This window comes from Pinus tabuliformis, chromosome 1_1 (genome assembly GCF_031772625.1).
Source record: "Pinus tabuliformis cultivar Carrire ecotype Pingquan chromosome 1_1, CPIR1, whole genome shotgun sequence".
Lineage (NCBI taxonomy): Eukaryota > Viridiplantae > Streptophyta > Pinopsida > Pinales > Pinaceae > Pinus > Pinus tabuliformis.
The window spans coordinates 761378879-761394512 of record NC_142297.1 but is presented as its reverse complement, the minus strand read 5'-3'; the positions used below and the strand labels follow the sequence as shown (position 1 = coordinate 761394512).

At 38.3% G+C, this 15634-nt stretch overlaps 1 protein-coding gene across 1 annotated transcript in view; it reads left to right on the top strand.

Annotated features, from left to right (window-relative positions):
- Nucleotides 1-1706: 1706 nt before the first annotated feature.
- The window catches only part of LOC149216247 (uncharacterized), a 190842-nt gene continuing 176914 nt past the window's right edge, over nt 1707-15634 (top strand). The window contains exons 1-5 of the mRNA XM_089392753.1: nt 1707-2274; nt 4785-4854; nt 4970-5578; nt 5696-5878; nt 5996-6109. Coding sequence (XP_089248879.1) covers nt 2222-2274; nt 4785-4854; nt 4970-5578; nt 5696-5878; nt 5996-6109 — 1029 coding nt within the window. The 5' untranslated portion in view covers nt 1707-2221. The remainder of the gene's footprint in view (nt 2275-4784; nt 4855-4969; nt 5579-5695; nt 5879-5995; nt 6110-15634) is intronic.

Below are 15634 nucleotides of genomic sequence, written 5' to 3'. Positions count from 1 at the left end.
ATTGAGCTAACTCTTGAGGTTATTGCTATACATTTATCATAAGATCTAAACTACTATAATTCTTAGTAATCTATATTTATATTATAATTATTAATATTATTTAAAGGTTATAAAAACTATCATAATTTATTTATTAATAGTTAGTGGTGATAATTATTATTAGTTATTATTTATAAACGTAGATTGATTTCTCAATATTATTGGAAAAAGTAAAATCAACTTAAATAAATTACCAAAGTTCTATAAAAAAGGTATATTTTCACTCTTGTTATATGTCTTTGGCTTTTGGGTAGTTAACCTCTTTCCTTACATCTAAGAAAGAGGAACTTTTAAATAATCAGAAAAAGTGTTCTTACTTCAAAACCAAAAAGCAATTTCAACCTAAATGATATAAAAAAAAACAATATCGCTTATGGTCATTACTATGACTACCTCTATTTTAATAGCATATAGCTTTTAACCCTATACATGAGAACAAATACTGCCCTTTCTAGAGAAGAAGAAATCATCCTTTGATTATAAAAAAACCAGTACAAATACAAATATATATGATCGAAAATCTTGGGAATAAACATCATCAATGTCCACATAGGTATCCAAGCAAAATTTATTGAACAAGACAATGACAAACGAGAGAACAACAATATAATACTTTTTGGAGTATTGACATAATTTGCAAAAAAGTCAGACCCAATTCTGTTATATCGTTCATACACAAAATTGTACTGATAAAAAGAAAATAGTTAAAAAACTAAACGATAAAAAACTATGAGGTTCATGAAAATTCAAGATAAATGAGCTAGTTGGGCCAACTGCAGATCATTGGGAATCTCGAGCGATTCTCTCCTCAAGCACTGAGGACCTCTTATTCTTAAAAAAAGATGCATCCTTCCTACACTTGTAGTGCTTTTTTGGACAAGAGGTCTGCATGTGGATTTCATTCTCTCAAAATGTGCTGGAAGGACATATTTTGAAAGAGATCTTTGAGATGTTGGATATGATCCATCCAATACTTTAGAGAGAGGACCCTCATATGGCCCTTTTCCAACAAGCAATCCACGACACACTTAGAATCACCATAAATATACATAGTGAATATGTTCAATAAATACAAAAAAATAATAAATATAAAAAAATAGTGAGACCCAAGGAGCCAACACTTCTGCTTTAGTATTTCACCCTGCAACATAATTCAACCAAAATTCAACCAAAAAACACATTGCCTAAAAAGAAAATGGCAAAAACCTCAACCAAAAATTTATAAATCTTTAAGCTTTTCACATATTTCTTACAGACTCTCAATTATTTTACCACACAACCAAACCCACATTATATTTATTACCTTAAGTCAATCTTTACCCTCTTCTATTTATAATTAATAATAAAAAGCATAAACCATAAATATAGTTCATTTTAAAGATTATCCTCTATAAAGTCTCGGATAATATAAACCATTTCCTTGAATCATTGTGATCCTTACACGGGCCGTGCCACATCATCTCTACCGACAAATTTATTTGACTACCCTATTTGACCCTTCCCCGCTCGTAAAAAACTATTACAACGAAGGATCCTATCAATCCTAATATTTTATATTTGAGCATCTTTACCGTCTTCAGCCCACGTGTCATTTCATTCTCCCAATATACTCTTGGGAACCAAGATCCGAATCACCATAATTTTTAAAGCGTCCCAAACGCATGAATTGGCATTAGGTGCCATAAAAAAGGAATTATCAATGGAGATGAAATGGAATTGGTGGGGAATAAAATCCTGTCGTACCTTTTTCTAAAGTAAAATGACAGGAAGGCAATGTATATAAATGGAGGAAATGAATAGAAGTAACATGTGCGGCAGCCATGTGATTCTATTCACTACAATACCTTCCCAATTGAAGATGAAAAATTGGAAAATTAATTAAAAACCGATCGAGCGGCGAATCGATCGATGACTGTTTATTTCCATTCCGATGGCGATTTTGACGGATACGAAGGCGATGATAGCGCAATGAATTACTAGCAGCAACGATCAGGACAACACTCTGAAGCCGCGAGGTCGCAGGGTCGATCGTCTTGACGCTTTACTATTCTCTGAGACGAGCTCCTCTGATCGGTGCTCTGGGATTGATATTCCGCGGAAAGAGAGTCTTTCAGTGGCTTATCTGTTGCTCGAGGGCTGTCGGCTGATCATGTAACGGTGGACAGAGCAAAACACTGTCGAGATGAGGGGCAAAGGGCGGGAGGCTCTGCAACTAGTTAGTTTGGAACTCAGCCGGTATGTTCACGGATCCTTAATGTCTATACCTTTGGCTTTTTAACTTGAATTTTTTGCATTTTGTTCTGTGAGTGCTTAAATTTTACGAGAAATCCTGACTGTAGGGATCTCTAGTGGCTTCTTAACTTAAATTCTTGTATTTTGTTCCGTAAGCGCTTAAATTTGCGGAGTGAATCGAAGGTTTACGGATCTTGAATGGCTTCTTAACTTAAATTCACACATTTAGTTCTGTAAGCGCCTAAATTTTCCGAGCAAATCCAATGTTGTCGGATCTGTACTGGCCTCTTAACTTCAGTTATCGCATTTTGTTCTGTAAGCGCTTGAACTTGGCGAGTAAATCAAAAGTTTACAGATCTTTAATGGCACGATCTTTTATCTTATTCACTTCAATTCTGGTATTTCGCACTGTAAGCGCCAACGTTTACCGAGTGAATCGAAACATTACAGATATTTAAGGTCATCTTAACTTGAATTCTCGCATTTTGTTCTGTAAGCGCTAAAATTTACCGAGAAAATCGAAAGTGTACATATCTATAAGGGCTTCTTATCTTAACTTCTTGCATTTTGTTCTATATGCGCTTAAATCTTCTGAAAATATGGAAAGTTTTGGGAATGTTTGTGTTTGATCTGCTGGTTTCATTTCAGAAATCGGAAATTGAGGATTTCAATGAATCTTTGTTTGGAATAAAGGGTTTGTCAGTGTCTGAATCTATTGGCCAATCTAAAGAGTAGTATCCGTTTGACTTCAAAATTTTATTCTTGACATTAGTTCAGAATTCAGCATCAGGTTGCAAATGTGTCTGATTAAACCTAATCGATCCATGTCTCCTACCACTTCTCTAGAAATGAGTCCTCCTTATATAGTGGGCAAGAAGCTGGCAAATGCCGCCAGCAGTGGGAATGTAGGCACATTATCACTTTTACTAATTCACATGATCATCTGTAATGTTCTAGCTAAGGTTTAATCAAAATTGTTCATTCGAAGATAACCAGCTATAAGTGCTTATCTTTAAAATTGTTGAATCTTTGTCAAAATCTTGTAACAGAAGAACACTTTCTCATTTTGACCTGGCGAATTTCAGGGCTCAATTGCAATTCCATGCTTGTTAAGCATCCATGTTTCCACGATGACTTGGCATGTTTCCTCTAGTACAATCACTTGATTTTTTTTTTTATCATGATGGCCTCTCTATTTACAATTTCACAGTTCACATAAATCAATCGTAATGACTTGGAGAGCTCATTGTGACAACAAATAACTAATACTTACACTACATATCATCAAAATCATCGCAGATATGGGATCCTTACTGTCAATGTTACCCTCTAAGCATTACAATAAGATAGGAAAAGCTTAACATGTCAATTCAAGATTTTATTTGGGTGATGGGTACATTTTTACTAGGGTCATGACAAAAGAGTTCAACCATTAATGCCACCAACATTGAGGTATATAGAGGGTTTGATCCTCTTAATTAAAATTTAGTTCCATACCCCATTATATGACAAACTCCACTGGAAACATTGCAATCCCCCCAAATCTTGAAATCCTAAAAACCCTTGAGTGGGATCTAAAATTCTAATTTCTCCATATGAAATCCAATGAGGTCAGAACCACTCTCAAACATTTCAAGTCAAGTAATGGTAATGTTAAAAATTTAAGTATTAGCGACCTTTTGCTTGAAAAATTTAACATTACCATTAATTGCATAGCATTAGTCGGGCCTCGACAAACCCACGTCCCACCATCTGGAATCCCTTCTAACATGGCTTAATCACCCTCAGCTGCACTCCAAAACCTTTGAGAACTCGAAACCTGTGACTGAATTGCACGCGAATGAGGCAGCAAATCAATTTTAAGATGCTTTTTTCACTGGACATGCATCCAATTTTTGGGATGCCAGTCGGGCTCATGTTTGGCGCCAGTCAAACTCGTGTCCTATGAATAGGACACGAGTCAAACCCGTGTTGGACATGTGTCACCCATGTGTCGTCTCTGACATGTGAAATGCGTGACACAAAGGGAGGGACGACATGTCATATTACTTGGGATATAACTGATGGTGATCTAACCTACCCAGTTTAATCTATAGATAGCATTATATCTTCTCCTAGAAGTTCAAACATACACACATACACATCATTAGACAATTATGGTTATGGATTGAACAAATAAATAGAAACTATACTCATTGGACAACAAACCTCAGAAATAATTCCATATTGCGTTACACTGTATAATGCAGAACCAAGTTTGCTTCAGTACAAATTCACCATGTCATTATATTATCATACATGAAACTTTTTCACAACTTTTTTCCCAGTAACAATAAGCTAGACAAGTTGTCCAACAGATTGCATTCTAGGCTTGTTATATTTTACAGCAAATAGATGGATTCAGTATATTTGAAACTAGTTGTTCTCAGATTCATTGAGTGAACAAATTACTGGTAGAACAAGAACAAGTTTCTTCTTGAACCTTCAGAGTTTGACGTCATGAGTTTCAACAGGGATATATATGGATTTGCAGTGCGCCCTCAACATTTGCAGCGGTATCGTGAATATGCAACAATTTACAAAGTACTGTTGTACTATATGAAACTTTTGATCTGGTCTCCTTTCTGTTTTCATTTTTTTGCTTGACGATAAAATCATCAATGTATTTATTGGTAATACTGTTAACACTTTTGGGTAGGAAGAAGAAGAGGAGAGATCGGAAAGATGGCAGCACTTTCTAGAAAATTATGTGAGTTCTGCCCAACTATCTACCTCAGATTCACTAACAAGTGAACAGTTGCAATTATCTGTTCAATCCCTTCACGATGCAGATCCTAATGCTGCTACTAAAATTGAAGATTTTACTGGTAGCGTGGAGAGAAGTTCTCCTGACAAGCTATCCAAAATAGACGATGTGAAGTATGACAAGGAAAACCATAAAATTAAAACATGGTCACGGATACGACCATCTCTGGATGCCATAGAACAGAATCTGAGTTTCCGCATCAGGAAGAGGAAAATTGCTTCAGTCATTAACAAGGATGCCAACAGTGGAAGCAAAAGTCCTGTGGAGGAGCCCAGGCTGTTAAAAACTGGCAGTCTTGTATCTGAAGAGGATTCAGAAGAAGAGTTCTATGATGTGGAGCGATCAGATCCAGTCCAGGATGCATCCTCAAATGATAGCACAGTAGGTGATTCTGCTGCAAATTATGCCAGCCCGCATGGCTCATATGCAGGTTCATGTGCTTGGAAAGAAGAATTGGAGAGCCTTGTTCGTGGAGGTGTCCCTATGGCTCTTAGAAAAGAGGTAAAGTATTTTTCGTTTCAAAATTTTCACTGATGAATTTTATTTTGCAAGCAGTGAACACTGAATGCAAATTAATGGCTGTGTTCTTGAGAAGGCGAACTGAGCTTTTGAGTGCAGCTTTGGCAAGCATTTGTTGGAACGCGGACACGGAGGATAGAGAACTATTATAACGATTTACTCAAGCTGGGAGGAGATGAAGGGTCTGACAGAGCAAAAGCTGGTGGTCTTCTTAGCAGTACCACCACGAATACTATTGTTGAAACAGGTGTTGCTGAGAAATGGAAAAGCCAGATTGAGAAGGTTACTTGAAATTTAAATATACCAACCAATCTTTAAATGAGAAATTCCTATTCTTTAAATTTTAGTTCCATGGGAGATTGCCTTAGCTGTATGGTTAATGTTTCCGTTTTGCCTCAGGATTTGCCTCGAACATTTCCAGGTCATCCGGCACTGGATGAAGATGGTCGAAATGCTTTGAGACGACTGCTGACAGCATATGCACGCCATAATCCATCTGTCGGGTATTGCCAGGTAATTTTGTGGTGCTAAACGTAGGAATCTTTACCAGTGATCACTCTTTGTATTAAGGGCCTCTGATTCATTTGATGTTGAGATGTCTTTTCCTTGGTATAAATTGGCTTCCAGATAAGGGAAAATAGGAAGGCAAGTGATGTCGACTCCGGAATTAAATAATTTATCATAATAATGGCAAAATTAAAATAAACAAACAACTTTCTGTTACGCACAGGTCTGGCCGTGTCCTATTTCTGGCATAGGTTGCCATACTGCAACGAGGCAACTAGTTCCATTTGGGATTGACAATCAGTGAATTGATGGCTCATTTTTCCAAGATCTGATGCATAAATTTAGACAGCAGCACCTTCTGAACTGAGATAATATTCAAGAAGTCACTAAATACTAAATAGGGTTAATGAATTCCAACGACAATTTGGTCATCTATGTATTCCTTCAGGAGGCATCATTGGTGCTGTAGCTACAAAATCAGTTACTATAAGCCTCTTTATAGCGACATAAAAAAGGTGGCTTTAGTTGTAGATAATATGCACTTCTAGAATTATTGTAATACAAGATGGTAATGTATCATTTTTAATGAGATAAAGATGTGGTAATTAATCATCAGAGTTTAATGAGGGAAATAACAGTATATAGTTCATATAACATAATGATGACAAACCCCCGCGGTCGGGACCATCGGCTTGCCGCCTTCCCACCCAGGTTCTATTCCCCTCGCTGCACGTTTACGGCTGCTCCTGCAGCTATATGTTGTTGATACTTGCTCTGCTGCTCCGCAGCAAATATTTGTACTATCTCGCTTCCGTAAAAAATGTGACCGATGTGATTGAGACAGTTGTATATAATGTAAATATGTACTCTGGGCCTAATACAAGCTTCTAAAGGGACTAGCCCCCCCATTTTTAAAAACATAACGATGACAAACCTATGTTCTTTATACGAGAAAATATGTAATCTCTACATGCTTTCAGGTATTGATACTAAAATCCTCAGATGTTGGCTATAACTTATAACTTGCTAATAAATGTCAATATGACATACAAGCAAATCATCAATTGAAGATTGTTAAAATTGGCAACTAGGGCCAAATTCCCCTTTGGACAGCTCCTCTAGGGAAGATAATTGTAGCATTAAATTCCTCTTTTCGAGAGGACCAAAATCGACCTAAAAATTCAAGTGCGATTTTGAATTTATGATTCTCTCATGTAAAATTAACTAAGTCGGCCTCACCTATATGTTGGCTCAATAAGCCCAAAAGTCACGACTCTTCAACCCCATCGGATTGTATATAAAGAGCCTTCTCCGTCATTTTCGACACATCAAATCACTTGGTTAATTCATCTGAGGCAGCTGCAGATTGGAGAAGATTGGAGGTTGAACTGTTTAGGTCTATTTGTCTTCCACAGGTATGAGTTAAGAGCTGGTTGATAGTCGCAGGCTTAAGGACTGATCTGGGTGATGTTTTGGCATAATCCTTGGATAAGGAACACTCCTACAGCTAGTCACATTCATTGTATGGAGCTGCAGGTGGGCCGCCGGCCCGATTGTCTTGGAACAGAAAGGTTGTAAAGCATTATGGGCTACTGGTAGGCCGCAGGCCTGTTTCTCCTGATCAGACAGGTGGATGACATTCTGGAGGGCTAACTTCTAGCCCAATGTTACTTGGGAGCGGGAGTGAAAGTGGAGAGCATGAGCGAAATCGGAGAGCGGGAGCGACACTTTCAGAAGCTCCAATCTCGTAGTGTTATATATATATATATATTTTAATATTTTGATACATATATGCCAACAAAAACATGTAGAATAATGAATTAGATATAAAAACATAAAAAAACATGGATTGAACCATATAACAACAATCATCTAGAAGTTATAATCTTCATCAACCACGTCCATAAGTTCGTAACATAGTAACATACAACATATTGAGTCTCATGGTTCATCAATCTTAAAGTTTCAAGCTTTCAAAATTCAATATATAACATTTATCATCATTGATCACCAAAGTTGTACTTGTAAGCTAAGTGTAACCATTACAACAAATAATATCTAACATGAAATGAAATGAAACAACTTTCATGAAGCATCATATTCATAATTCATTACTAATGAGTTATAATTTCCAACTTCAAACTTAATTTGTCATATATTGTTTAAAAAATATCATAATAAATATGAAAGAGTCAATAGTTATAAAAACTACTAGAAACTAGAAAAGACAAGTAAATCTATTATCTATTTCTCATGCTTGGGCCTCTTGCCACCACGAGAAATGTCTAATTTTTTAGTCTTGTTGGAAAATCATGATCTTTGTCATTAATATCACTCTCTAAGCATCAATATCCAGAGGTATCTTTGTCATTACCTCTATATCTGTATAGGGATCTTTGTCATTGATATCACCCTCTAAGCATTAACATAAGATAGAAAAAGCATAACATGTCATGTCAAGATTTTGTTTGAGTAATGCATACATTTTTAGGAGGGTCATGATAGAAGAGTTTGACAACCCATGTTACTAACATCAAGGTACATAGAGAGATTGGTGCTCTTGATTAAATACGAGTTCCATACCCTAATACATGACAAAATTCAATGGAAACATTGCAATCCCCCAATCCTGAAATTCGGAAAAACTGATAAGTCAGCAGGGTTTTGAATGAAATCTAAAATTCTACTTTCTCCATATGAAATCCAATGAGGTTGGAACCACTCTCAAACATCATGAGTCATTTCATGGTAATGTTAAAAATTTAAGTAAAAGGATGAAAATGAAGATTAATCTTCATTTTCATCCCTTTACTTTAAGAATTTAACAGTACCATTAATAACATATCAATACTAGGGCCATAGGCTTGATCATTAAGCTGCCCCACTCAAAAATTATTTGTTTCTTTAAAAAAAAATTGCATTTCGAACATTACTACAAAAAAAAAGTTTGCAAAAAAGGCAAAATGCTCCTGAAAAGGCAGGGACCGAATTTTTTTTTAGGGAGCGCGCTCTCGACCTGCTGCCAACTCGCTCCCGCCTGGAGCGTGGATTGGGAGCGGGATCAAGGGGGGGGCTCCCCCTGCAACATTGTTCTAGCCTATGTTGGTAGCGAAGAAGAACAAAAATAATTGAAGGAAAACCGCAGTGATTAAGGAGGTCTGGGAGTGAAGAAAAGACGGTTGTAACAAATTGCAAATTGATTGCTACAAATTGGCAAGTCATTCTTATTGTACTCTCTCTTTCTTTGATGAACATTTGATTTTAATAATAAGACGAATTGATGAAGGGTTTTCCTCTTCTTGGGGATTTTCCCTGGCTTGAGCCATATACGTGTTCTCTTGTCTTGACTTATCTTCTGATTCGATCATATATGTTCTTTCATAGGTTGCTATCAATGTGATAATGATTCAATGATAATTAATGTGAAATGGACTAACAAATGGGCTAATATGGTATTTGAAGTAACTAAGCAAGAACATGTTAACATAAAGTTAACATGGTATCAGAGCTAAGGAGAGGTCAAGCCCAAGCAAGATTCATTTAGGAGACCTTTTCAGGAGGATGAGTGCAACTCTCAGATACTACAACAAAATGTCTAGTACAGTAAGCCTATTTGCAAAATTGAATTACAAGAGAAGACCGGATTTCTGGACACCAAATTGGCCTCCATTTCAATTCAAAAGGTCTTATGTGTGCTTCTTGGCCTCAAAGAAGGGAGTTGATATGATGATATTGTTGAAGGAAATATAACTAGGTTCAGTCTTCATAAATGTACTCTTGATATTTGTATTTATTCAAGAAAAGAAATATTATTTTTATATATATGTCAATGAGTTTCTTGCTCTCTGAAATAGGTCTAGCACATGTTAAATGCTATAGGTGAGTCAAATAGTCAAAAGGAAATGTTGAAGGCCTTACGGGCATGTTACACCATGTATTAGCGTCAAGAGAATACCTCCAAACAAAGTCAAGTCCCCTCCTATCCGAAGACATCATCAAAGAAGCTCCTTCAAGCATGTTACACAACCCAAGAAGCCATCCGAAGCAAGCATAACATGTCGGCCTGCAAACTGTCCTCAAGTTGGCCTTCTAGTCGGCCTAAAAGGAGCGACAATCCTCTGTATATAGAGGTTGTCCACTCCACTATAATGCACTCACTCATAACTCTGAAATCTGCGAAGTGAAGAGGCAAGTAAAGGGTACCGAAGGACGAAGAAGTGGTCTCCAAGTGCAACAAAGAAGGTGAAGCCTAGATTGAAGTTAAGAGGACCATTTCTAGGGTAGCTGAAGTCACATGTGCAAGAAAAGGGGAGTCTGCCTGCGGTCATAACAACAGTAGTATATCAGCATCACATCTCTCATTGTTTGGACTAGAACATAAGCCTAAAAGGGCCTCCCACTCAAGCGAAGAAGTAAGGAAGAAGAGCAAAGGTAATAGGGCTGTTTTAAAGCCCATTACAATCACACATGCGAAGAGAAGGAGACTGTCTATGTTGGTGTAACAGATCTCCCATTACATTCATAAAAGTTTGTTGATTGTTGAAAAGAAGGGATCATTATAAGGAAAGGGTCTCATCAAAGGTATTTCTTCTAGAGCAAGTGCAACAAGATCTAACAGTTGGAAGGAGGACAAAGTGCTGGGAATCAAAGTGCGGAAGAAGGAAGTGTTGGGAAACAAAGTGTAGAAAGGAGGAAGGACTTGACTTGTGCTTGGAGGACATTCTCATCAAGGGTCTAGGGTTTGGCATTGATAAATAAGAAGCTTCAATAAGAGAAACTTACTAAAGGGTTTTCCTCTCAATAGAAGAGAGGTTTTGTCCCTGGCAGAGAGCCAACATTTTGTGTCCTTGTTCTTATGTTTTGGTAGCAGTTTGATGAAGTACACACACATGCATTAATAATAATAAGAAGAAGATTAAGCTAACAAGAAAAAGAAAAAAGACTTCAAAAATTGTTATCAAGTAACGAAGAATCACACTACACTTATTTGCCCTAGATTCTTCTACAGATTTTGTACTCCATTTGAAAAGAAAGAAGGATATAAAAGCCTGGAATAAAGACCGCAAGGGATCAAGGCATCAAACATTAGTAGCCCTTGGCCTTGTCAAGATCAGTTAGTTATTTTGGAAGACAATTTCACTCTCCTTGAAATCCTTTGGACTTGTGGAATCATCGCTTAAACTTCATCGAGATAGAAAATAATTATGGGCATATCTTCACGGGTTTTGGTAGGGTTTTGTTGGCTCATTATTCATATTACAGGCAACTCTGAGGGAATTTGTGCATACATGACATTGGGATCACACACTTAACATGACTCGACGATAAGATACCTCAAACCAACAAGACAAACATGTGCTCAGTGAGACTGGCTCAAAGGTTAAGAGTGACAGTTGAGATATTTCTTCGAATGATCGTGACGACAGTTGCGCGACAGTGTTTACAACTTTGTGTGCGAGTGCGACCGATTTCAACAGAGCGAAAACAACTCATGTACACAAGGACAGGCCTTCAAAATTGCTAGACCAAACTCATAAGCATGACATAGTGATCAACATGCCAAAAGACGATCTGTGGTCAATCAAACAAAAATGGTATGAAGACTCAACAAGAGCTCATGAGATGAGCCCGAGTGTTTGCGACCATCTAGGGAAAAACCAAGGAAGGCTCCGAAATTTGGATGCAAGCCAAAATTTTGGAGGGTGTTGCAGCTGCTACAACACTTGGGCAACACACTGGTTGAATACCAACTTCTCTGTTTTAGTTCATTTTCACCACAGGACCTTGGCCTTCCAGGGAGTATTGATTCATTGTGCAGGTTACTATGGCTTCTCCACTTACCCCATGGACAGACATGGTTCACCTTGTACAAATTAAGTCAAACACAACAAAATTTTCAGCTAGATCACAGTGTTTCAAAATCGGAGAGGGTAGTTTGGTTCGTGAGCTTAAGATTTGCAGAGTATAAGTTTTCATCTCTGGTGTTGTTTTGTTGCCAGCAGGCTTGGATAGTACCCTGACGGAGTCCTGCAGGAACACAAGCATTGCTCCACTACTAGTGAGTTTGGTTAGTACCCCGGTGGAGTTGCCTGCATCACCTCTCTACGCAGGAAGCCTTTCTCTTCTTTTGCTTTGTATTTTTTTTCAAAGAGGACTGTGCATAAGCACTTATTTATTTTTTGGGGTGGAAGAGGGATCTCGACTTATTGCGAGCAGAAGAGGTTGTTCCTTCAGAGAACACACAGGGTAGAAGACTGAGTACATGCATGGGGTTTCCCAGTTTGGACACAAGTTCATGGTTTGACCAGAGCTTCCCTTACAGACGGATCGTATTCTCTGTCCAGGCTTCATCGGCCAAAAGTTACAACCAAGAACAGAGAAGACAGACATAGGACTGGCCAAGTGCTGCAGTGTCACAAGTCTCTTTAAATTTAGCGACATAGTTATTCAAAAGCCAGGACACAATATAGGACAACACTTATTTACAAAACAAAATGACAAGACAATAAAACAAAGCAAAGCGAAACAAAGTAGAAACAACAAAGCAAAACAACAAAACGGAAATAAGCATGCTATGTACATAGGCAGGGCTTGGCTCTAGATCATTGAAAATAACACTTTAAATCTTCGCCATTAACAGAAAGATTGTCAATCCTCCCGTCAAGTGATTGCAAGTGATACGTGTGTTGGCCAAGTTTTTCGTGAACTGTGTACAGACAAATCCACAGAGACAGGAACTTCGTATGTTTGCCTTTGTCATCGTGGGGTTTATCTCACTTCAATGCTAAGTCACCCACAACGAAGGTAGTGTTCCCTGCAGACTTTCGATCGAACCATCTCTTGATATGGTTTTGGTGGAGTGAAATTTTTTCTTTTGCTTTCATCCATTCTTCCTGTAACTTGTGTAATGTGTCCATCTTATGCTGAATCAATAGACACGACTTGCCTTGGGATTATTTGGGATAACTGGAGAGTAGGCAAGTAGATATTGGGTGGAAGGATGGCTTCTTTTCCGTATACAAGGAAGTATGGAGATGTGTTTAGAGAGGGCTTGGGTGTAACTCGGTTAGCCTAAAGCAATGTTTTAAAACTCCGACTCCGACTCCGACTCGGCCGAGAGTCGACTCCGACTCCGACTCCAACTTGGTATCGACTCGGTCGGCTCGATTTCAATGACTCGGTCGTTGTAAAAAATACATTAAATATTTATTTTTTATAAAAACACATAATTTTAAAGATTTTCATTCATGTTTCCAAACACACAGCATTAGAATATAGATAGAAGACAACATATGATCAAGGTAGGCTCATGAATATATCCATTATATCAAAATGGCACCCAGTGCATTGTCCAATACATACACGATGATGATATAGAGATCAAAACAAAAACACATAACCAAGGAGGCTGTAAATGGCCTCTACAACAAAAGTCTGTGACCAGTACTACTGGCTACTGCTAGAGTTGCCAACATCATCTGGCTCAGTGTTACTTGGAAGTAGGAGCGAAAGTGGGGAGCGAGAGCGAAAACGTGAGCGGGAGTGACATTTTCAGAAGCTCCTGGTTTGGGAGCGAATCCCAGAGGAGTTCGACAGCCAATGTCACTAACATCAAGGTACATAGAGGGATTGGTGCTCTTGATTAAGTACGAGTTCCATACCCTAATACATGACAAAATTCAATGGAAATATTGCAATCCTCCAATCCTGAAATCCTGAAAAACTGATAAGTCTGCTGGATTTTGGATGAAATCTAAAATTCTACTTTCTCCATATGAAATCCAATGAGGCCGAAACCACTCTCAAACATCCTAAGTCATTTCATGGTAATGTTAAAAATTTAAGTGAAAGGATGAAAATGAAGATTAAGGAGATTGTCACTTTTACTTTAAGAATTTAATATTACCATGAAATTTGAATAGCTATCAATAGTAGAGAGCATTTGAATGTGTTAAATAGGGTTTGGGAGGGGGAAATGGACCCCAAATAACATTTAACTAATTCATAAAACACATTGGAGTCCAAACCAATCAGCAAACACTTCAAAATTTCATTAAAAAAATGTCAAATCGCTGTTTTGATGGGGTTACAGGCCGCTGGTTATGACTCGGCCGAGTCAATACAAAAACGGCCGAGTTGGTCGAGTCATGGCTGACTCGGCCCACTGAACCGTTTCCTCCACCGAGTCACATTTATGGGCAATGAAACAGATCAACTCGGCCGTTTCCGTTTCGAATCGGCCGAATTTTAAAACTATGGCCTAAAGTGCATTCACCAGAGTGGAATGCCAGTTTTGCTGCTAATAGTAAATGGTCTTTTTTATGATGCGAATGAGATTCTTGTTTGTTGATTCGGCAAGACCATTTCCCCGCGGGTAGTAGTTAGCTGAATGTTTAAGCACAATACCATATTGCAATGCAAAATCATACAGTTTCAACGAAGATAAGTAAGTTGCATTGTCAAAAACAAGTGATACCGGAATGCCAAACTTCGAGATGATGTTTCGCTGAAGGAAGCTGATGATTTCCTGGTCGTTCACTTGTTTGAGCAGAACTACTTTTGTCCACCGTGTGAAGTAATTTGTAGCAGTCATAATGTAGCGGTGCTGCTTTGAAGAATGCAGGAAGATTCCCCCAATGATGTCTAACCCCCACTATTGGAATGGTTCGTCCACTGGAACAGGTTGCAACGGGGCTGTTGACCTTCGAGTTCTGCTGGCGCATCGCTGACAAATCATGCACTTGCAAGCAGAAGCGTGTGCATCCTTAAACAATGTGGGCCAATAAAAACTGGCTCTCATGACTTTATGCGTAGTTGTGTTATTCGCGAAGTGACCTCCGGCTGGTCCATTATGCATGTTACGTAACACTCTTTGAATCTTGTGCCTCAAGGCACCTGAGCAAAATTCCATTGTTGTGCTTTCTGTAAAGCACTCCGTGTGTGAACTGGTAAGATAAGGCTTTGAGGGGAAGTGCCCTCTTCCATCGCATGGAAAAGTGAGAGGGCATGGTGTTGTGCTCAAGGTACTGATGTACTTCTGCGTACCAATAGTTGTCGTGTGAAGTGGGTGGTGCTTGCTCTATATTATACATGTCGATTTCTTGCTCCCAATTGACGAGCTCATCTTCTTCCTATTGCTTCTGCTGCAAGTTTGCAGAGACCGTGACCCTTGACAGTGTGAACTGGCTTGATGTCAAGATTATACTCTTGTAATCTTGTCATCTAGTTCACATGTCTTTAACCTAGTTCTTGTTGAATGAACAACGCTCTGACTGCTAGGTGTGGCACAAAGACAATGCAATGATTTTTCACCAGGTAGGGTCTGAAGTGTTTCACAGCCTTGTATACAACATATGCTTGTTTATCCATGAAGGAGATGGGACATTTGTTGTTTAGCTCATCCTTCTGTGAGCATTGCAGTGAGTGAGTTGTTGGAAGCAAATGTATAAAGCAAGAAACCTTTTCTAAAATCTGGGTTGTACAACGCAGGCGCATATGCTATTGCCTGCTTGATACAGGTGAACGCATCCT